At 38.0% G+C, this 25,291-nt stretch overlaps 1 protein-coding gene across 12 annotated transcripts in view; it reads left to right on the top strand.

Annotated features, from left to right (window-relative positions):
• Positions 1 to 25,291, top strand: part of LOC109916298 (estrogen-related receptor gamma) — a 233,776-nt gene that overhangs the window by 165,333 nt on the left and 43,152 nt on the right. For all 12 annotated transcript variants that reach the window (XM_048601200.1, XM_048601201.1, XM_048601204.1 and 9 more), the window contains one exon: positions 24,698 to 24,808. In XM_048601200.1, the coding sequence (XP_048457157.1) occupies positions 24,698 to 24,808 (111 nt within the window). The remainder of the gene's footprint in view (positions 1 to 24,697; positions 24,809 to 25,291) is intronic.

Genomic DNA, 25,291 nt, shown 5'->3' with positions numbered 1-25,291 from the left:
CCAATTACCAGCTGCTGTTTTGTCATCCACTTAGGGTGATCACTGACATGTGAATGCAGCCTTGGACTTAAAATCACTCAGCTCTTGCAATGCCAAGGGTATGATATTCACCTTGCACTCCATCCATCCGATTCCACTATTGGCTAAAATCAGGACTCTTGTAACTGTGATCATTAAAAGGCTAGTTTTGAGTGTCGGACTATTGCTCCTATCAGTTGGAGCATGAAGTTACATTAGTGAAGCAGAGCGGTAATGATACTTTATTTGAAAATGCAGCTAATGTGGTCGCTCATGTAACATACTTTAAAGAATGGATGCCACTCTCAGTTGAGCTTATTGTAAACTATACATGTATATTTGATTACTTTTTCATTGTGCCATGTTTGGTAATGCAGAAGCACAATCTGCATTTCACTAAAATGACATTTCAAGCTATACTTTAGAAATTTCTATGAAGCAGAGACCCTAAAATCTCATTTTAATTTAAAAAGGCACTAGCCATGAATAGCTTCTGACTAAACCAATTTGTGTAGTAAAGTACATCAAGGTATTCCAATTACAAATTGATGAAGAAGTAACTGATGTAATATTTCCGGTCAACCTTTACTTCATCTTTTAGGAAGGTCTTTTCTAAAATGTTTAAGCTCATTCACTTATGTTGGTTCATTGCCATTCACTTATGCACGATGTGCATGTCTATTTTTTGTTCTCATTAATTAAATTGGAAAGCACATTTGCCTTTATGGAACTCCAAAATCAAAATGTAAATAAGTTTTTTAATAAGAGAATTTTTTAGTTCTCATTCTTTGACATTTACTTGTTAATTTGTCGGATGCTTTCTGTAATAACAAGCGACTGGCCTTTTGCATTTCAAGTAGATAAAAACAAAAGAGAAAAAAAATATAAATGCTATCACATATTTTATCATATTGGACAAAAGGAAGATTTTTTTTTAACCATTCCAAAGTTGTAAAGTAAGTCCCCAATGATTTTCTATTGATCAGGTAAGCATTTCCTGAACATGTTGTACTGTCAGGAGCTAATGGTGATTTTTGTCAAGTGTTGCCTTCTGGGAGCTTGAATACAATTAAGGGGTAAGTGTTGGTGAATATTTTCGTACCCTTTGGAGGGTCTCTAGGGAGGAACTGGCAAGGGACACAAGTCATTTCCAGCTGCACCATATTCTCCACAAGTAGTTTTTTTTCCCAGCGAAAATAAAACAATGCAGCTTTTGACTGGCAGACTTCCAGAATAACTTCCTCATTTTAATCCCTTCGTGCTGTTTCTCTGCCTAAAGATATTTTTATATTTTGTGTCAAATGTGAAGTAAGTTGATTATATACTTTGACCATTTGTCTTTTGTGCTTGCACAGTGTTGGAATCTGTTGCTTTGAATGCCTTATTTCATTGAAATAGGTCTTTTGCTTTAAAGTTTTTAAATTTTCAAAAAGAGCCATTTTGCAGAATAAGCATCCAAATTTACAGCCAATTAGACTAAAGATTTAGTATTCCTACTGTTGGTTAACAAATGTAACCCCGGAAGAGTATTTTATCGTCCGGTCAATATCAATACTAGTTTTCGTGGTCTCAAGTTTTTTTTGGTTTAAAGTAATCTAAATAATTTGGAAGAGGTGAAGATTCAGTGGAACTATCAGAGACAAGAGGGAATGAATATGTATGACAGCTATCGTATTTTTAAGTGAACTTCGTAATTACCATAGCCACCATGCATGTACCTGATTATAAAATATCCATGAGATTCTGAATGCATCTTAGTGAAAGATGGACAAAGCATTCTTCAATTCAACCATACTTACATTCATGTAGATTGTTGCTTCTAGTTCATGAAATCATGACAAACATAGCAAAATAGCATTGTAAATAAAGCTCAGAATTATATTAGCAATGATTCTCTGTTAATCTTAACAGATTTTTCTACTATAAGTATTTTCATTAATTTTCAGACTGGTGGCATTGATATTGTTTAAAAGATGTAGAATTTATTTCTGCATGATCTGTTGTCATTTTTCATTGACAATTCCCAAAGTGCCAGAACTTTTATTTTCAAAGAAAGGTTAGCCAACTACAGTCTAAAAAGTTTTTAAATGATATTTTCTGATTATCTTTAGACAAGCAAAGTGATGAATTCGATTGGATTTTTTATAAACATATTTAAAGCTTGTGCATATGATTTTGGATATCCAAATGATAATTATTGAAGGATTTTCCTTCAGTATTTTAAAGAACCAAACACTTTAACAATAGTTAATTTATCATGCAAAAATAAATTCAATTGAAGCCTCGAAAGCAATTTGCAAATAGCTTTAAGATTCCAAATTTACATCTTTAAATCTCACTTTGTGCTTCAATTCTTAATAATTCCATTTTTTTAGCAAATTCAGTTAAAGAAACTGCAAATGTTGAATTAATGAATGAATTTGATTTTCAATGACATAAATACTTCTAGAAATGATCAACTCCAGATGTGAAGCTCAGGCAGCTATTTTTTGTCTTGATATTGAATTGATATTAACCATAGCAAGTACAGTAATTATACAATGTATTGACTTTAAAGCCATTATATAAGCTAGCAATTTTTTCAAATTATGAATATTATCCCAGAATTATGTCATCTATAACAAAAGTGCAAGCCATCACATATTTAATATGTTCACAATCAGGTTTTTATTTAAGCGTTTTGTGTTTTGTACCCTTTGTACACAGAAGCACAGTAGAAACATGCACATTTTGAATACTGAAGCCACTCAGAAAGCATTAGCGTAAAAGAAGCAATCATATCACTGCCTAAAATATTCACCTAAGGCCCACAAGCTGTTTAAATGTCTAATTTGGGCTATATTTGGGAGTTGCTAAAGTATGGAGATAAGATTAATCATACACAAGCAAGTAAAGCTATGGCTAAGACCTCTCATTCTGCATTCCGAGTGTCAAAATGTTGTCACAAGACACAAATGGAATGTGGCGATCTCTGAATGGTAATCTTAACATTGGCTCTGGTTAAACACAGTGTATGATAGTTTGATTTGAATACCCTGATTACCTCTGAAAAGAATGTTCATTCAAAGGCATAAACTGTTTTGGCTTGTATTGCACTAAAACCAACCATTCAATCCAGACATAACTTTCTTCCAAGGTAGTGCAATGTACATGCATTTTGTTTTATAACTGCAAATACAAAGAAAATATTCTTTTACATTTTGCTTTCTTCGAATTGAATAGAGACTAACTGTTCCTTACGTTATTTGTTAGTACACAACAATTTTGCACAGTATCAACTGCAACATACCACACATAGTTTCTCAGTAACCTTTTAAGAAGCTAGGATTAGTAAGTGTAACAGTGAGAAAGCTAAAGAGAGACAAATGGGTCATGAGTTAATACGATTTTGATGGCTGCAAGAAAATGCAATACTTTATTGCTTCATACAATAGCTTGTTAGCACAACATAGTCTTCCTTTCCTCTTAAAGCATTAACAACTGCAAATGCCTGCAATGCACTCTTGACATCAGCCTGGCCGTAAGTCTCATGGCATGCTCACCAGGGATGAATAGTAGTTGTTGGCATAGCAAACTGTTTGTGACCTCTTAGCACTCTAGACAGCTGTTAAGACCCTGCCTTTAATAGGCAAGGTTAGCAGAGTGTAGGCTTCTTCTCAATGTACTGACCAGATCCCCTATTGCATAAAGAGGAGAACAAAAGACTGATGACAGCTCCGATGTCTGAGCATTTCAAAAGCTGGCTCAAAAGTTCATCATGATAGACTGGATTAGTGCACATTACAGCATCATTTGCCAAATATGGATGCAGTATCCTACAAGCCTTTCTATGCACATCAGGTTATCCATCATACAAGCTATGCTAGCTGCACCTGGAAAGATGTTTCTTCTTGTACAGTTATTTTAGATGCCGTGATAAATTCAGCTATTAGAATTTGAAATCGCCCCCTTTTTGCATCTGCATTCTACTGGTACTGCCAGGTAATATCATCAAAATTACTCAGGTCAAAATCCATGTTAATAAAAATGAGGAAATAATTTTAGGAAATGAAAACTGTTTTAACACATTTAAGGCACATCAAATCTGTTTCAAATGTGGCATGATGACAGCTGTTAATGGAAATTAGGGCCCTCCCACTAGAATTACTGGTGATTAGAAAATTCAAAAAAAACAGTAGTATACAGACACATAATAATTTATGAATGCTGTTTTATTGAACCTGGTTAGATTATTAATATCATCAAACAGGAGTTTAACGTTGGCATTTTGCAGTAGCTTATTACATTGCATCCTGAACACACTGTGTATTGGGGAATTCTGCAACTGTGCCCATATTCAAACTAAGAAGAAAAAAGATGTCACAGAGGGTCACAAATTATGTTCAGGTTTGACAGATTGTAGCCTTGCTTTACAAGAGCAGTAACATCTCATTTGTCACAGTTTGATCAGTAAGTGCGTGAATGCAAGCGGAAGGCTTTCCATCTCTGCACCAATTTAATAGTTCTGAGGCTGTCACTGGGTTAGAGCCACCTGCCCAAGAATTGCAATACTGATCTGTTTTAATTTAATCGGCCGTCAATCGGAATGAAATCATAAATCGTCTCCTTTGATTCCTTTGGCAGTATATTCTTTTCAGTGGTATTGCAGTGTTAGAAAAAAAGCACTGTTTTGAAGGCTTATGTAGGCAGTATTTAATACCCCTGAAAATCAAAACCTAGTGGACATACCATTGGGATTCTTGCACATTAGGTTTGTCTTACAGTATTGCTTCAGCCACCAACCGAAAAGAATGCCTGGCCTGGGAATTTACTGAAAATGGCGAAATATATGTGGGGTTACAGGGATTGTTTTTTGAGGGGCTGGTGGGGGAGGTAGGCTGAACAACTCTTTTGCACTAAGGAAACATACCAATTTTGAATTGGCAAATTTGAGCAACAAAATAAACCCTGACACTTGGATGCCCTACTGACAAACTTAGTCACCACACCAGATAAGATAAATGCAACCCAAAGCAGATTTTCCCCTCCCCCATGATGAAAATAGCAAATGACAGCACATGCCCTGAAGGAGGCTGCTGTCTCTTTAAGTGAGTTTACTAAATGCATTTCAGTTTTGAGAGTGAATGGAGTTAGTCTATTGTACATGTTTAATTCCCTATTAGTCCCCAGTGTTTACTGCTGTGGCCAAGCTGGGGCACCTGTAAATTGGGTTAAATACAACACATTGTCTAAACATATCACAGTTACAATCATTCACCTCGAATGGTGATAAGAAACCTCTTGTATTATTGAATCTACAATGGGGAGGCTCTGCAGGCACAGAGATAACAGCTAGTTATTTCTCCTTAAGTAGAAAGAAAAACAGTGGCTTGAGCTTGCTGTTATGACTGTGACATTAATTATAACTCACTGAATTGTTTTATGCTGCTGGAGTGGTTTTGAGATTAAGCTCGCCCTCCAAGCTCCCGTGCATATGGCTCTGATTAAAAATATTTGTCATTCAAGAAAACTTTCATTTTCAAGCAGAGATGATGTATTTATTTTTCTCTGTGTAATCTTGCAGTTTTAATTAGTGGCACGCCAAAAAAACAGATTGGAATTATTTCAGCCGAGCAATTAAAATGGAATGCTAAGTGAAAGCTATTTCAGGTCCCCTATAGGGATTTAATGTTAACAATGTGTACTTTTTCTTTGGTGAATCCTTGATAAGCAGGATGGCTAGACAGCTTTCATTATCATCAGAAGCACTTCATGGTCATTCTTTAGTGTTTGAAAGGAATATTTGTTCATTGTAAATGGTCAAATTTTTTCAGGCTTTTGAAATATAATTTACAATTTTTAATTTGATCCAATTTGATTAAATCATTAATTAGCTTGGAGTTAATTTTCTGGAAAATAAACTGTGCAATAAGGGTTAGCATTATTAAGTTTACTATGCGCAAGGTATAAGTAGCAGGAAATAAGCTGACACAAACACAGGCAGACATGTTGTTAAACTTGGTGACAACTAACTATAGCATTTTCTGTCATTACCTCTGCAGTCACCCATCGTAGAAAGACACCAGATGGTGTCATTGTGGTAAAGCACAGAGGAAACAGGATACATTGAGTGATATCACAACAGTTGTGTGTAATAAATAAGCTTATATTGCCAATATTTGGTTTCAATATGAATACCAAGTTAGCTCTCCAGTGGTCCAAAATGTTGTGCAGCATTTGGTAGCTATTTTTAATTCAAGAGGGTTTTCTGCTTTGTAGTCAAAAATAAGTTATCTGAAATCAATTAAAATATGCAGTGACACCAATAATACTGTGTGTATCAGTTCATTTTACTCTTAAAAGACATGCTTAGGCAGCTGAATTTTTTTTATGTACCCGTGCTTCCCACTCAGTAGTAGCAGTTGCAGCCAATTTTGAAGTATTCTTTCCTCTTGAAACACCCAGTTCAAAATCTGAAAAATGTTGCAGTAAACCCACTGGTGATTTTACTGCCGATACTGTTACCCACAGAAACTGTTAGCTGAACCGACTATCTCCTGAGCAGTACTGTTATGCCCTTTAGTAGTGTAATCAGACTGCCAATGCCAATATCAGATCAGTAGTTGCTGTTTAGTATTTAGGTACCTGGTGTATATGGAGAACTGCCTGTCTGAAATCTCAATTATTTAGCCCAGAAGAAAATTCTGAGCATGCATTCATCCACAAGCTCTCCTGTACTAATTTTGTGTGCACCCGAAGTTTTTGTCCTTTAAAAATTTCTGTATTGTGGTTCAATTTGTCATACACAAGAAAAGCAAATAATTGCTCACAAAGGCTGGCAAAACCCAATATGGACATGAAGGAAATATTAACTGAGGTTTTTCTGAGATACTTCAAAAGTAATGAAAAGAAGCATTTTGAATCCATGTTGAGTTCATAAAAAATCATATTGAAAGATTAACATTCCAAAGGCTATTTCTATGTTAATTCTAAAAGTGCTATTTAAACAGAAGAGTGACAGCAGAATAAGCTTTGGATAATCATTTTGTACAGCTCTTTATCCAATTCACTTTAGCCGTAATGGTGTCTGTGTCCACAAACAATTTATACAGTTGCATTTTTTTCTCCCAATCCGTCCCTAAAACAAAGAGTTTAACAGAAGTTCTACCAGCTGCTCACGATATTAAGTATTTTAACTTTGCAACATCTATCCATTCTTTAAATCGCTGGAAACATGACATTTCTACAGTGGGAATATTAAAATTTAAGCTTTAAAGGATGATTTATAGCGAGTGAATACATTTCTGTTTTATTGCTACCCATCCATACTTTAATAGGACAGTCTTGCTGTAACAAAATTAGTAAGTATTGATTGGAGAAGACATATGGAGAATAATGGCAGCAACAACCTAGTGGTATAGTGATAAGAATTGAGAGGTTGCAGGTTAGAACCCAAGGGCCACCTGACGCTTGACTCCGCCAACCTTGAGTGTGATGCATTTTGTCAGTTCCTATCAAGACAACAAGAAAGAAAACCTCACATTGTCTTCAATAGAAGGTAATAAACGCATAATCCAAATCTGTCCTTTTGCGACCATTTCTTCTGTTTTGAAATGAGATTAAATATGGCTTTAGTTTGATCTTGCTATGGCAAGAGAGTAAGTGACCATTAGGGGACTCTTCAGTAAAGGCTGAGAAAACAAGTTCAGTGGGGAGAAGAGAGACATTACTATGTTCAGATAGAATTGCAGCGTTTATTCACTTCTATACACATGTTTACCAATTTAAAGACAACAAAGTAACTTTCCCTGAATGTGTTTTCTCCAACTGGATGGTAGGAAAGATGTAGTGACACAATGATGTCGCAAATATATAAACTTGCAGTGAAAAGCATTAATGAGGAATGAAAAGAAACAGTCCTGAATGATCAATCAGAAAATAACTTCAGCAAATCAACAAAACTGTTCAAGATATTTTTAACAGTCACCATCTTATTTTCTCAATGTAGCCAAAGATTAATTTATGCAAATTGAGATTATAGCACTTCACAATTGTAAGTTTTTGCATTGTAATGTTTCTAAACAATATTTCTATTGAAGACTTGTACCTGTCTCCAAAGCCTTGATTGTTTTTATGACTAGCCCATCTCCCAAGTGGGGATGGTTTGGAAGGCATTGGGAGGGGAGGCGGGGAAACACGAGATAATTGGATTGGAGCACTGAGATAAGATGCAGTTCCTAAGGTCTGTCTTTTTCTCTATTTAATATTTAAATTTTGTGGTATTAGTTACACTTAAGAGCAGAATTGATGTTTGGGTGGTGAAGCAGGGTTGGAAGGAACATAGGACTTTATCTGCCGTATTGGCTCAGGGGAGAACTATTGCAAGACTGAAGTAGGAAAGCATAGTTCTGGAGTAATGAGGTTATGTAGGCAGTTTCCATTGTAAATGTGAACTCAGGATTTACGATGAAAATAGTTTTTTTTTACAAAAGTGAGACAACAGAAAGGGGCTTTCACAGACAGAAACTGCATGCAGGGACCAGGGCAGAATTTGCATTTTTTTAGACTGAGTGTTGAAGGAGAGGGTGTACAATTAGGGGGGATTTCCACTTGGAGGCAGTTCTGGTTTTCCCACGCAATTACGTTCTTCTCAGCTCGTTACGTGTGCAGATGCAGTTAAAGCACCACATTTTTCAGACAGAAAATTCTTTGCCCCTTCGCCAGAACCTTCCATGCTGCATCATTCAGGAACAATTTATAAAAGGCACCTGGACAGCAACTGACTCACTGCAAGCCAGGAGCATCACTCAGCCTCTACTCATCATCCCAAACCACTGCTTCAGATGTCAGGTGAAACACAATGCTGTGAGTTAGTGGGAAATCCCTATAGGTTCTCCTGAAGGCTGTCAAAAAGAGAAGGGAAATTCTTTTCCTTATGGATGGTGACAAAAGACTGACAAAGCAGCTTGGACAAGGGTGGTGATGGAGGTCAGCGCCCATAAGAAAAGATCAAGAGAACCTACCTCCAGTGCAACAAGAGGATTTGCTGCACTCCGCCAGGGTGTGTAACACTGGCTACAGAATGCCTCAAGCTCCTGTGAGTGTAAGCTAGCATTGTAGAGTTGCCACTGGAGAGGACCTTAACACAGGAGGTTGGGTACCAGGCATCTCCATCAGATGCTTGCTGTGCGGTTAGTGTCCTTCACCTCATTGCAGCTACCAGTGCTGCGTTCCTGGCATCACAATGGCACTGCCTCTTGCAAAGCTGGCAAGATTCACACTTAGAACATAAAGGAGCTACAACACTCAGCAGCTCACACATCAGGTCACTGACTTTATCACAACTGGAAATATGATTCTGTGATTCTACACACATGTTTTTGATGATGGTTTTCCAAAGTCTAATATGAGACAAGGACACAGCCACAAATGATGGCCTCCTGTGCCATGATGGTATCAGTGTGGCTACCTCATTTGGACAGGCTTGTTCACCCAGTCAGACTTCACCCTGATCATTGTAAGTATTTAACAGTCACAAGCCAGACTGCATATGACTGCAACTTATCATTAGCTTAACGGAGAAGCATAACCCCACCCCCGGCTCTATAAATGTTTATGCAAAGAAATCTCCTGGTTATGAAGGTGCCAAGTAACTGATGAGGTTTCTAGTCACAGGAGTTGGAGGAAGAAATCTACCCTGCAAGGTACATGTCTCATATATGCATTTAGGTTTGTGAACCTCAATTCCCATAATTGAGATAACCTCAATTTGGCTAACAAGATTGTGCCTGTGATTGTATTAATGCAAATTCATGACATGCTTCCTTCTGGCAGACCCAGTGCTATCATTAATTAGTCAGGCACTTACCTTGACAACGATGGGTCTCACACTTGGTCAAGTCCCCAGTACAGTGGAAATCCTGGCCAAAGGGCGACTGGTCAATTGGAAGCATTTGGCCCGCGACTGCTGCAGTGCCACCAGGGGGCAGTAGCAACCAATAGTCCTGCATCTGGGACAGCAGGAGGGATCAGTCTTGGAGCCTGAGGTAAAGGTTAATGTTGGCAGGGTAGGGATGGTGAGGAAAGCAAGTAGGCCAAAAGCAAAGGTAAGGGGCTGGCTTCCTGTTGACACTCCCTTTGGAAGGTCAAGTATTTTGATAGGGCTCCTGGCAAAACCAAAGGGATTCAATGGGAGGCCTCCTTGCATGGCAAGTGCCCTACTTGATGCTGGGTGAATACCAGTAACTCCACGCTGGTGTTATAAGTGGTCCTTAAGTGACAATATAAACTGCCTAAGGTGATAACAGGTGGGAAGACTGCACTTCACCCTTCCTGAACTTGGTTTTGGAGGTGAGTGTGTGTTCATGTAGGGAGAGTGGTCTCCAACTTCTCTCATATCCTCTGCCTGTGAATTTGCTTGGCAAACATGAAATTTTTCCCAGGGTTTTTGATGTATAAGTGCCTGTGACTTATTATCAATTTGATATCTTTTTGTCGAAGGATAGTTTGATGAAGCTAACTCTGCGACAGGTAATTGTTCTAAGGTTGTGTTTGCCATCGGGAGCTACAATACAGACGACTTGCTCATCTGCCTGTGCTTGTTTTATTTATTTACATGCAATTTTGCCTGTAAAATGACACTGAATAAAAGACAAAGTTCAGATGAAGCCTTTTCAGAAAGGCAAAACAAAACCAGTGAAATTTTATTTAAATCAGTGTTTTTTTTTAATGGTCATTTCTTCAATAAAATGAAAGCTAAAGTGGCCCTGTGGCTAAAATCTAAAACAGCCTTGTTGTTTATTGGGGTGAGAAGAGGTGATCAACTGATTATATATATATTAATCGATTACAAATTTTTAATTGACTAATGATCATCCATTTGATTAAAGGTTTGGCTGTCATGTTTGTTTATGCTATTGATATTCATTGTGTTTCACAATTAATCAGTGGTTTAAATTGAAATAATTGCAATCTTCATTAGTATTAATTGAATCTCTTCATGCGTGTTGGAAAGTATTAACCCTTACCCTGCTGAACAGAAATAAATCTGTCACACGTGTTCACATGTATCATTCAAAATTAAAAACCTCGTCATCTCCCATCCAGAAGAAAATTTGGCTGTTTATGAAATTCAGAGTGTAAGATAAAATCAGTAATTTCTATGCTGAGAACTTAGGCATTTTACCTATGTTGAGCAAAAAAGGAAAACCGTTTAATTGACTAATGGCACCATTTTCAGATTAAATGATGAGGTTAGTCCCATCTGGAATTGGTATGGATTTGCCAGAGAGACTGAGGCACTGGCATGAAACTAGCTGCAGAGGGCTAGAACCGTTTTCATGTTCAGGCCTTTTCAGCCATAAGTTGGGGGAGCTGCCAAGCATTCACAAAGTCGACAGCTCCTTGTCAAACCAGGCTGCCCCATAAGCTAGCCACACTGGATATTGATTGTAAAAGAGGGGGATGTGCACGAGCTGGGGGCCCATTCAGTATTTTGCAGGCCACGCAATTGACTGTGCGAAAGTGTAACCAGTGCTGAGCATCCATGGGCATAGCTTGTATATAACAAAAGCCAAGTTGTCACATGAAATGTTATAGATTAGGTCATTGGTTTGCATAAACAACATTTGCAGTTCCTGAACTGCTCTGGAGGAGCCTTGCAGTCCTCAGCAGAGTGGGTGTGGAGACTTGCTGTAGTCCGCTGCGAGCTACACAACCTCACCGTGAGGGAATAACCTTTTGGATAGAGTTACCATCTATATAGGAGGAGTAGGAGGAACAGGAGAAGAAAGATTAAAAAACCAAGGAACCACAACAGTCCTTCTCAGTAAAGGAAATCCCCTCCAAAATATGGGACCTGATTTATAGAGATTATACGATAGAGATTGTTTGTAGGACATAGAACAGTACAGAGGAATAGGCTATTTGACCCACTGACCATGATGCATTCTAAACTAATCCTATCTACCTGCAGATGGCCCACGTCCCTCTACTCCGTGTGTTCATGTGTCTGCCTAAATGCCTCTTAAATGTTGCAATCGCCTCTGCTTCTACCACCTCGCCTGATAGTGTGTTCCAGGCACCTTCCACTTTCCACTTCCTGTGTAAAAAAAAAAAAAGTTGCCTCGCACTTCTCCTTTAATTTTATGCCTCTCACCATAAACGTATGCTACCTCATCCATGGCCCTCATAATTTTATATACTTCTATCAGGTCACCCCTCAGCCTGTGATGCTCTAAGGAAAACTATGCATTTGCTTCCAAAGCCTCCACATCCTTCCTATAGTGTAGCAATCAGAACTGTGCACAATACTCCCAATGTGACCAAACTAAAGGTTTATACAGCAGCAACATGACTTGCTAACTTTTATACTCAATGCCCCAACTGATGAGGGCAACCATGCCATACACCTTTACCACCCTATCTGCTCGTGTTTTCACTTTCAGGGAGCTATGGACTTGAACACCAAGATCCCCGTGTATATTGATGTTCCTATTGGTCCTGCATTTACTGTATACTTTCCTTTTGTATTTGACCTCCTAAAATGCATCACCTCACACTTGTCCAGATAAAGTTCCATCTGTCATGTCTTTGCCTCAACTTTTCAACTGATCTATATTCTGCTGTATGCTTTGACAGCCTTCCTCACTATCTGCAAATGTACTGATCAGACCACCTATATTTTCATTCAGATCATTTATATGTTACAACTCAGAGGTCCCAGCACTGGTTTTTGTGGAACATCACTGCTCACAGATCTTCAATCAGACAAATACTCCTCCACAACTAGCCTCTGTTTTCTGTAACCAAACCAATTTTATATTCAACTTGCCAACTCACTGTGGATCACATGTGACGTAATCTTCTGGATCACCCTACCATAAGGGACTTCGTCAAATGCTTTATTAAAGTCCATGTAGACAATGTCCACCGCCCTACCCTTATCAATCATCTTCCTCAAAAAACTCAATCAGATTTGGGAGACAAGACCTCCCCTGCACAAAGCCATGATGACTATCCATTCTTTTCCAAATGTGAGTGTATCCTGTCCCTAAGAATCTTCTCCAATAATTTCCCTACCACAGATATTTCCTGGATTACCCTTGTTGTCCTTCTTAAAAAAAAAAAAAGAAAAAAACATTGCCTATTCTCTAGTCTTCTGGGACATTGCTTGTGACTAAATCAGAAACAAAGATCTCTCTCAAGGCTCCAGCAATCTCCTCCCTTGCCTCCCTCAGTATCCTGGGATAGATTCTATCAGGCTGTGGGGACTTGTCTACCTTAATGTTTTGCAAGACCTCCTCCTCCTTACTATCAATATGCCTTAGAATATCAGTATACCATTGATGTCAGTACAGCATGGAGCTGGAGGAATACAGCAGGTCGGGCAGCATCAGAGGAGCAGGAAAGTCATCGTTTTGGGTCGGGACCTTTCAGGACTGATGAAAAGGTCCTGACCCAAAACATCAACTTCCCTGCTCCTTTGATGCTGCCTGACTTGCTGTGTTCTTCCAGCTCCATGCTACTGACTTTGACTCCAGCATCTTACCATTGATGAATACTAATGTGAAGTACTTATTAAGGACCTCACCCACTTCCTTTGGCTCCCCACATAAATTCCATCCTCTGAAGTTGAGTGGACATATACTTTTCTTAGCTACCCTCTTGCTCTTAATGTACATATGAAATGCCTTGGGTTTTTCCTTAATCCTGCTTGCCAAGGACACTTCATGGCCCCTTTAGCCCTCCTAATTCCTTGTTTAATTTCTTTCCTGTTTCCTTTCTATTCCTCAAGGGCCTTGTCTTACTTCAGTTTCCTAAACTTTACATATGCTTCCTTTTCCTTTTTGATTAGACTTTCAATATCTCATGTCATCCAGGGTTCCTGAATCTTGCCATCCTTATCTGTTATCCTCGCAAGAGCATACAGGTCTGGAACTCTGATCAACTGGTCTTTAAAAGACTCCCAAATGTGGATTAACCCTCAAACAGCTACCCCCACAATCTAATTTCTCCTGTTTCTGCCTAATAATGTTGTAATTGGCCTCCCTCCCAATTTAGCACTTTCACCCGAGAACTAGTCTTGTCCTTATCAATTACTATCTTAAACCTTAATGAATTATGATTACTGTTCCGAAACTGGTCCTCCACTGAAATTTTCATTTACTTGGCCAGGCTCATTCCCAAGTACACGTTCGTAAGTAAGTGATGGGAGTTTGCTGAATTGAACTGTGGGTAAGGTTAGTGGTGCAGACTGTAGGATGTGTCACTTGAAATATATTCATTGAGTTTGGCCACTCAGAGTCATAGAGTTGTATAGCATGGAAACAGAGCCTTCTGTCCAACCAGTCCATGATGAATGTGATCCCAAACTAAACTGCCTAATCCAGGCCCATATCCCTCCAAACCTTCTCTACTCATGTACATACCCATAAATGTTGTAGTTGTGAATTTCTTGTGACAATGCATTCAGATCCACAAAATTCAGCTCTTGGCTTTGCCCCCCCACCCCCCACCCCAAGCTATCTGCTCCCACTGCCTCGTGAGTGTGTGTCTGGAGGCCTTTTGGCTGCTTGCAGACATAGGTTATCTCTCTTTCCTTGTACATGTTCCACTACAGTGTCCTGGGCAAGATCGAAAGGTTTTAATGCCCTCCCTGGATTCCGGGAGGGCTCCAGCAGATTGGAAAGCCACTGATGTGATGCTCCTGTTTAAGAGAAGACGTTTCCACCAATGGGGGAGCCTCATACCAGGGGACACAGTTACAGAATAATGGGACCTTCTTTTAAAACTGAGCTGCAAAGGACTTTCTTCTTCCAGAGGGTGGTGAATGTCTGGAATTCTCTACCGCAGAGAGTGGGGGAGGCTAGATCACTGAATGTATTTAATAAGGAGGTAGATGGATTTTCTAAATAACAGGAAGTTGAGGGCTATGGTGACAGTTGTCATTAAAAAGTTGTTGAAGCCTGAAGTGGATCAGCCATGATCGTATTGAATGGTGGCACAAACTTGAAGGGCTGAAAGGCCCCCTCCTGTTTCATATGTCCTTTTGCCCACTTTCTCTGAGGTAGTGCCATTTTTCATAGTTTCCCAGATAAGAGTCAGTTGTGGAGAAACTGCCAGTGCTTCAATGATGCATGACCCCTTTTAGTGGCTGGTTTGATGTAGTGCAGACTAGCTTTAACTGATGCTAACTTCTTATGATTTCGGGCTTCCTACTGTGGTAATCATCATATTGAATGGGCATTGGTTAATTGCATGTTGCAATCTCATCACCCTTTGTCAGGCGATATTAAATTTAACCCCAATAGAACAAAAGAAGCAGATGACTTGCAGTCTATTCCTTTTTGTTCCTGGTCCAGACTGGGATTCTTGAGTTTTTTTCCTCACTTAGAGAGAAGAATGTGACTCAGAGGATGAAGGCAACTGCTGTGACAGAAGTCTTTATTAGCCTGGACAGTGTTGTAACATGTGCATAGGGTGAGGAGAGAAAGGTCTGGCTCCAATGCAAACTACATCAGTAATCAAGCTTTATGCAGTTCCAAATCTAGCATGAAACTAGATTTTAGTTGGTCTTTAATGAGAGGGAGTCATTTGGAAGGTTTAGTCCCTGCAGGAGATTACCTCAGAGAGTTCCAACGTGCACTGCATCTATATTGATTTACAAAGATCTTTGGTGTCTCTCATGCAGCTATCTGTTTTAACTTAAACTCTGTTCGCCACAAATTTTATTTATTCTAATGTTGTTTCTGAATTACTTTTAAATTTACCTGGTTTAAAAATGAAATTCTCTCACGTAAAACTGATAATACATACCAGACTATGCAGTTTTTAAGAAATTGGTGCCATATTAAGACTTTTAAACCTAAGTACCAATATTACAGTCTACTGCTATTAGCTGTAATATGTTAATCCACCAGTTTGATATTTCATCCCAGGAGCAATGATCTCTGCCATTGTGACATAAAATGTTGTGGAACCTTTTTTTAAAATGCTTGACAATGAAAGAGAGAAACATTGCATTCTCTACTAAATGAAAATGAAGCTTCTGTGTCAACAGTTTGGAATCAGTAGATGGCTCAGTGACATAAAATATGCTATATGCGCCCCCCCCGCCCCTTGTATAAGTTCTGTCACCCTAAACTCCCTTCATCAGAAAAGGGTCTAGGCCCAAAACGTCAGCCTTCCTGCTCCTATGATGCTGCTTGGCCTGCTGTGTTCATCCAGCTCTACACCTTGTTATCTCAGTGTAACTTTGAATCCCAACACATATCTCTGATCAGACTCGCATGGTAAAACGTTGACAAGTACACTATGATGGTAGTTCAGGACAACAAGACAGTGATCTTTCCACATTCTATATTCAAAGACATCTGAATAGAAAAATCACATGGAAAATGTGTGATTATATTTGGTTTAAGGTAAAGAGATTTCATTTTAAACTGATCATGATCTAAATAATTTTCTATCCTGACTCACTGAAAAACTATATATGTTGTTAATTCTTGTCCATGATATATTTCTAAGTTGTTGTCTGTATATCCTCTACAGATGGTTTCCCAGCCATTTAAACCATCAATTTCTATTTTCTTAAAATTTCAATGCCATATATAAAAGCTGAAATCTGAATCCAGTGTAGAACTTAAACGCAATTTTTAATAGCCTCATCTCGAACAGGGAGATAAGGGGTCTTGGATACTTTTTATTGTCAAAACTAACTTGTTGGCTTTAGAGATAGTAGGAACTGCCGATGCTGGAGATTCTGAGACAACAAGGTGTAGAGCTGGATGAACACAGCAGGCCAAGCAGCATCAGAGGAGCAGGAAAGCTGACATTTCGGGTCTAGACCCTTACCGAGCCTGTTTCAACATAGCATCATATTAGATTAGAAACATTTCAATATTACGCACTAAATGTTATCAAGTATCATCTCTTAATAACATGTGCACTGTACCTATACTTGAATAAACAAAGGTGGAAGAAGTTTGTAATTTTTCTGGGCAGTGGATATTTTACAGAAATGTTCTGTGTATTGATATTTTAAAAGATGAATCATACAATTCAAAATAAAAATAAAAGTCAATATTTAAGCAGAAAAATATGTAAAACTAAATGTTATGGCATGGCAAGTATAAAAGAGCACATGTGAACACGCAGCCATGTAGTTACTGTCCTCTAAGTGTATGTATCAGGTGAAATGGTAGAATAAGGACTAGCCATTTTGTAAGTTGGGGATAGGGCAGACATCTGGTGGTTCTAATGCTGTTGCAGCTAAGCCGTAGGATGCAGAGACAAGCTGTTTCAGTTAACCATAGAGTTTCTCCCAAAGGGAATTGCTGAACCTCTGGGGAATGGAGAGGTGGTAAAAAAGAGAGAAGACATTGAGTTTGCTAAATTGTGCTATTTGAATAACATGAAAATTAAAATGCAAAACAAATTTGTTTATTGTTGCCTAATTCTATTTGCATCAAAAAACAATACACAAAGTGGAGCTTTAGTTGAACACAGACTAAAAACGTGTTTGTTAATTATAAATTGTTGTAGGTGCCTTGCAGGATTCCATGTGACCTCTGGAATTAAAAATCAGCCTTGTAACATTTTTTTACTACCGATCATGTGCCTCCCGTAAAATTGATCATTTTAAAATATAAACCAAGGCTGGATTTTTACTCTACAACATCTGATAAAAAGAATTATGTGAGAGCATCTAATCAAAGGTGAAAAGAAGTGAAATTTTCAATCCATGTTTCTTTATTGTTAACCTGGAGTGTTTACAGTGCTCCGTGTTTCTCATAGTTTGATAGTGAAAAGTGGAGATCTGCTATATAAAGCATGGGAGTCAAAGTATTTTGTACAAATTATTATGGGAGAAAGTGCTAAAACATTGAGAAATTCACACTTTTACAGTAGAATAACTTTCATACCAGTTAAAAGCATGATGCATGTTCTGACGTAAGTTTTTTTTAAAAGTTTTGACTTTGAGGCTCACTTTGAATTTATGGATGTAGCAGGTAAAGCCAGGTTGAGCCCAGTTACACCGACTCTTACCTTCCTGTTTATGCCAGGTGGTTTGTGAATTTATTGTTTTCTCTAAATGCCTTATTGCGTCAAGCAGTGAATTCCAGCTTCATTTTATCAAGATTTGCCACTACGAGTCAGTACATCGAGCAGACTGGAAGTAACTTCTGTGCTTAAACACGTTTATTTGTACACTCCAAACTGGAATTCAGCTGATGCTAATTGAACATGCTACTGTAATTTTAGAATTTATTTTTAAAACAATATACTTAGAATTAGTTTTTTTAAAAAAATCCCTAAATGGCATTTTCAGCCCTGCCAAAGTTGAAAATAATTTTCAGATTTTTTTATATGTATATGTGTGTGTGTATATATACACATAAAAAAATCTGAGGAAGTTCAATAAGATCTTTGTTAGTAATGACAGAACAAGTCTAGATAAAATAGTGGCTATTTTGAACTGTTAACTTAAAAAAACTTGAGCTGTTTTAATCAGTCCAATGTGCCATTGTACCCTCATGCTAAATAGGAATCTTTAACTCATTTAAACATAAAAGTTTTTACATTTTTGAGTTGGTGAAATGAAATGTAACACTGTTGGTCAGAATGTAATGAGAAAAGCTGAAAGTTGAAAATAAAATTCGAGAGGGTGGGGCAAATTTCCAGCATTGATTCCAGTAACAGTGCTGCAGTGTGGAACCTGTAATCAGAAAATGGGTGAGAGTGGGAAAGAAATAAAGATTGCACATCTAGGGAAAGGCATGTTGTTGTGGATTGCAAGCTGTTGAGTTACTTCGCTGTTCAGGTCACTGCAGTTGGAAAGTAACTAACCCTTGTAAATTATATCAATTGTGATTTATTATTTGTTTATGACAAGTATTGCTGACTTTTGACCATTTGAAATGACTGTTTGCTACTTTCAAACCCATGGTAGAAAATTAAGCAAAACAGTGAGGTTGCAAACCAACTTGTACCTCTATGGAACGTAAACTTGAAAACTTTGGTGATTGCAGTTGTAAGCAAACAAGGTGCTCACCTAATGTCCTTCTGCCTGATGGTTCAACTGAAGGAACTGTCAAAGTAATAGTCAAGGAATGACATGTGAATGCGTTATGAAATTAACCATCAGATCAAAAGACATAGGAGCCATTCAGCCCATTGAGCCTGCTCTGCCTTTTGATGAGGTCATGGCTGATCTAATAATTCTCACCTCCACTTTCCTGCCTGTTTCCCATAACTCTTGATTCCATGACTGCCTATCTCAGCCTTTTTTAATTCCTCCTCATCTCTATCATATTTGGGCACCCCTTTACTCTGAGATAATGCCCTCTGGCTTTAGGATCTCCCAGAAGGGGAAACGACCTTTTTATAATCTACCTTATAAAGTCTTCTAAGAATCTTGTACGTTTCAATAAGATTGCCTGTCATTCTTCTAAACTCCAATGAGTACAGGCAAAACCTACTTAATTCTTCTCAGAAGGAAATCCCTACATACCAAGATCAACTGAGCAGGCCTTGACTGAACTGCCTCCAGCTAATATTTCCTACATTTTAAGGAGCCTAAAACTGTATTCCAGCTGTGATTTGATTAGAGTCTTGTATAGCTTTAGCCAGACTCCCTCTTCTCATGAACAAAACCAAAGTGCTGGAAAAGCTCAGCAGATCTGGCAGCATCTGTGAAGGAGAAAACAGAGAACCTCCCTCTTTTCATATTCCATTCCTTTGAAATAAAGGCCAACATTCAATTTGAAGGCAAAATACTGCAGATGCTGGAAATTTGAAAGAAACACAGATAATGCTGAACTTGCAAAGTCAACTGTTTCTCTCACCAAAGGTGTTACCAAATCTGGATGTTTTTCCAGCATTCATGGTTTAGTTTCAACTGTCTATTTGCCTCCCTGTTACTGCTGAACTTGTAAGCCAGATTTTTGTGATTTATGCACATGTACTCCCAAATCCCTTGGTACTGAAGCTTCCTGCAGTCTTTCTCCATTTGAAATAATATTCAGCTCTTCTAATTCTCCTGCCAAAGTGCATAGCCTCATACTTTCCCATGTTACATTCCATCTGTCAGGACTTTTCCCCACCTGCTTAACCAGTCTGTATCCCTCTGCAGACTCTTCGTGATAGCCTCACCATTACCTTCCCATCTACTTTTGTGTCATCTGTAAATTTAACTTTAATACGTTCACTTTCCTCATCCATGACATTAATATTTATCGCAAATAATTATGGTACCAGCACTGATTTCAGTGACACTCCACTAGTTACAGGTTGCCATCCTGAAAATCCTACCCCCCCACACTCCCCTTATTCCAACTCTCTGTCTTCTTAGTTAGACAGTCTCTATCCATGTAAATATACTACCTCCAACACTGTGGACTCTGATCTTATTAAGTAGCCTAATGTGTGGTACCTTACAAACACCTTCTGGAAATCTAAGTATACTACATCTACTGCTTCCTCTTTACCCATTCTGCTTGTTACCTCCTCAAAGAATTCTAGTAACTTTGACAGGCATAATTTCCCTTTTGTGAAACTATACTGACTCTGCTTGATCATACACAGTGTGGAAGCTGGCCATTTGGCCCATCGGATCCACACCAAACTAGGATCCACCCCCTATCCTATCCCTATAACCCTGCTTAATCCATAGCTAATCCGTCTAACCTATACATACCTGGACACCTTGGGTAATTTAGCATGGCCAATTCACCTAACCTTCACATCTTTGGACTGTGGGAGGAACCCTGAGCACACCGAGGAAACCCAAGCAGACACAAGGAGAATGTCTAAACTCCACACAGACCTGAGGGTGGAATTAAACCCAGGTCCCTAACGCTGTGAGGCAGCAGTGCTAACCACTGAGCCATCATGCCATCTACATATCATATATTACCACGTTACGTATTTTTAAATGCTTTGCTATTACATTCTTTACAAATACACTTTCGATATCCACTAAAAGTTCCCATAGTACATTTGAACTTAAAACCTTTGAATGTAAATTACATTCAACTGCATTGGTTACATGATACCATTTTACATTATCAGAAAGGATTCACAAAATTAAGTGAAAGATATTTTATACTTTTTTAGGTGAGGGATGGGAAAAGAAGTATGTGTTTTACTTGGGGCAGAGGGTTATACTATACTGTTAAAAGTAATGGTTGTATTGGTAGTAAAGGAAATCACTGCAGTCAAAGTATTGAAACATTTCTTTAGTCCGGTAGATTTAACACAGACTTGTTCCAATGATCCTCAGTCTCCTCAAGTTGTGCACAGAACAAACTTCACTCAACAGCTCCAATAATAACCATCACCAGGCCTCAGAGCATTAGGGACTGAGCAGAACTCTAGTTTGGTGATGTTACGTAGAGTGACACTGCAATGATTCGGATGCTTTAGGGAGGGAGTGTGTACAAAATCTTGATCCTCTAAATATAGCGGTTGTATTTGAAATACATCTCACTATAAATAAAAACCTTTGAATCACTCAGTTCTGAGGACACATGCCGATGCAGATTCTTTTACAGAGCTTTCTGTTAATTTTAAAGTGATCGCCTTAAAAGGACCAAAAATTATAGCATCAAATAATTTGCCTTCTAAATGGTTTGCCCATACATGTCACTAAATTCTGAAACACATGATGCTTTATCAGACCAAATAAACTCTTTACAAGTATACAAGAACTGAGAATCATGGCAAATATGTTTCTCTTATTGTTTTTCGGTCAATGTTCTTGCATTAAATGTTGTCATATGTCATTCATATGGCACATTCCTTTCTTCTTCCATTTATAAGCAACTTTTTTTTTGAGTGTAGTTCACCAATAGGAGCGTCCCAGTTAAATTTAGAGTCTTTAATGTGAAACATTAAACCACATTTCACTATGTAAAAGAACATTAAACTGAAACCTTGCTAGTGAGATGAAGGTAATAAATATAGTTAACTAATCACTTCTGTGGTATAGCAGAAATAAGGGTTTATTCTGCAGGTGCTATGGTTTTGAATGTTGTTCTGTTCTGCTCTCATTAAAACTCCGACATTGTGGCATTGACATTTCACACCCAGGCTCTAAACAGGCACATAAGCTTCCAGTATTGTGGGCAAGAAGCACATGTTCATTTCGAACCAGAAGTGCACCATCTGCACTTTGGATTGGTGTTCCCTGTAATCATACAGAACTGTTTAAAGCAATGAATAATTTATGTAGATATGATTCCTAGACATTGATATGGTAATTTTAGTAAGTTCTGAAGCTCTGCAAACATTGGCACCCACTGCCAAGATGCCAACTATCTGAGCTTCCATTACAGATGTGACAGATTTGAATGGAGCTGACCACTCAGTCTGTGTTGGATAGAGTGTCGTGTCGAGGGCATAGGGCAAGACAAAATAAAGCTACATTGCCAGTCGTTTTGGCAAAAAAGCTATGATGGCCAACATGCTTTATTTAAGGATTCACTGGTGGACTCGTCTCCTCTGCTTCATCCTATTTGAGTCATTTTTAGGCACGATCATATTTCTAGATCTGTAAAATGCTGCAGATCCTAAATACAGACAGAATAGCAGCAAAGCCTTCTGTTCATGGGGATGAGGTATTAGAATCCAAATCCGATCCCAAATTTGCATAACTCAATTTCAACACTGTTTGTATTTGTAGGGCAGGATACTGAACAATGCAACTTGCAGTGCATAGGCAAAACTCAGTTTTACAATAACACTGAAAGTATATGTAGTACAGCTATCCAACGATCTCAGCAGGTGAAGGAGAAACATCAGTGGAGCTACTAAAACACACAGAAGATTGGGTGCCAAACAGGACAAGATTCATACCATGAAAAGTGTGTTCAAATGCTCTTGTGCATCTCACTTCAATAGACCCACGTGTACAATTTACTTTCAAATTTTTAGGCATATCCTACTCTCTTTGAGGCACAACAGATCAGTTCTATAGATTTCGATTGGAGACCACTGAAGATGAGATATAGATAAATCAGGATGAAAAATTTTGGTGTTTTCTTACTTCAGCATATGACTTGCTTTGAAGTTTGAGCGCAACAGTTTTGGCACATATGGTACCGTATGTATTAACCTACTTGCTTGGTAATTGCCTTTTATTTACAGTTTAGTAAATGGTTTACTTTCTCCTATGCCTTTCCCAATTGATACAAGTGCGTAGAGACACAAATAATCAGGTTACTAATGTGCATAGCTTTATGGTGCCCTCCCTTTGCTCCAGGTGTCTGCTGGGATAACAAAAGACTGTACATGTTGCATTCGGGCACATTTCCACCACACCGAAAAGCCAGGCTTTGAGGTCTCATTCAGGTTAATGCAACAGCAGTCAGGCGTCTGTGATGAAGCTGTATTCCTGTTCCTGCCAAAGTAATTTCTGAGCAAAAATAAAAGGTTCAAGGCTTGTCAGCATTAGCAGCTAGATAGCTGCTTAGACCTAATGAGAAATTGGACATTGCTAGACTCTGAGCTATCTTGCCAGAGTCATTTTTCCTGCTTGCCTTTTGTTGTAACGACAGAAAGAGATGTTGTTCAATTAAAACCTCTGACCTGTTGTGGGCTGTTGGAGGCAGCCCATTTCATGATGGTGATGTGAGTGATTGGCAAAATTTAGACAGTTTTGAACCATGCAACATTTTTCAAAGTTGCTGTTATATTCAAAGCAACAACAAAACAAAATCATTGACACTTCCTGTTAGCTGGTTTCCTTGGTGACTATATATTCCCAGGAGAAATTTAATATTATTAAATTAGATTTCTTCTGATGTCAATAAATTAAAAGGATAGATTGTCCTTAAGGCAGTGATCCTGCTCGGATTTGGTATAAACCATAATTTCATCTTTCATTTAGCAGTTATAGAATGCTAAAAACACAATTGGTTTAAAATGTCATTCTGCTTACCTGCTGTAAATATTCCTGCAATTTACGCTGTCTGTATTAGAAAAGTTTGTACTTTATTCAGAAAGTAAGTGAAGATCATTAGGATAAGCAGAATAACATTGAGCATTTGTTTAAAATTTAATTTTAGATAGAAAATGTTATCAATGCAAAATTTCTTCCCCTTGATTCAGCAAAAATAACTTGATAAATTCCATTTCTTTTATAATGTTTTTATTTACAGTATGTGGATGTTACGTTTTGGCTAGGAAATATTCCCAATGGAAGCTATTTTCCTCAGTGTGCTTCTCTTATTTTTGATAGAAATATCTTTCAAAACTTTTGCTGTCTTCCTAATCAGCATTACTGTACATCTCTTCCTGAAACAAAAGCAAGCTACCTAGAACTTTGGTTACTAATTGAAGTAATTTCTAAATCAAGGGGAAGGTGTATAGAGATATAATACCATGTACATTATTTTGTTGTTAAAATGTTTTGTTGGATTTGTTTTGCACTTGCTAGCAATGCATTGAATATGTTGCTTTTTACTGATAGCACAATTTAAAATCTGGTTTAAGCAGTATTATACAGGTATAAATTAACATCATTTATTGATTTATTGTAAAGTTACTTGTCCTAAAGATGTCATTTTTAAAGTTTTACACAGTATATCATTCCTGGAGCCCTTTAATTTAGATCACCCATCATAGTGCACCGTTGATTTGGTAATGAACAATTATACTTCCCATGTATTTATTAAACATTATTTTTGTTCTTTTCCAGGCGTGCGCTTAGATAGAGTACGTGGAGGACGGCAGAAGTATAAGCGCAGGATAGATGCAGAGAACAGCCCTTACTTGAACCCTCAGCTGGTTCAACCAGCCAAAAAGCCATGTGAGGACAACAAATTAATTTATGTTGTATTGTACAGGATGTCCATTAACATATACAGCTTCAGCACATTAATTTACAATCTAATGAAACAATGACATGTCTTATCTATTTCAGTATACTCACCCTGCACACATAACCAGTTAAAGAGTTTGCAAACAGATGGGAGTGATAATAGGCAAAGCTAATCCAGTCTCCATTTTATAAATCGCCAGAGTTTATTTTTCATCAAGGGTATCTTGGTATACTTTGCGAAAAATGATGTACAGCCACGTGGAAATATTTTGAATTGTCCGTATATTTTTTTCCTATGCTGTTCAGTTAAAAGACAAAGCTTCTTGCAGCAATGCGCTGAAAATGTATTTTATTTTGAATTGGAATTTGGTTAGTAAAAGATAGATTGGACATATCAAAGAGATTTTGTTTTATTTTGTGCTTTCCAAAAAGTTCTAAATGTCTTTAAATTGTCATTTTGTTTGTACTTGT

This window comes from Rhincodon typus, chromosome 9, assembly GCF_021869965.1.
Source record: "Rhincodon typus isolate 14 chromosome 9, sRhiTyp1.1, whole genome shotgun sequence".
NCBI lineage: Eukaryota > Metazoa > Chordata > Chondrichthyes > Orectolobiformes > Rhincodontidae > Rhincodon > Rhincodon typus.
The sequence above is the reverse complement of the archived record's forward strand: the minus strand, read 5'-3'. Positions and strand labels throughout refer to the sequence as shown.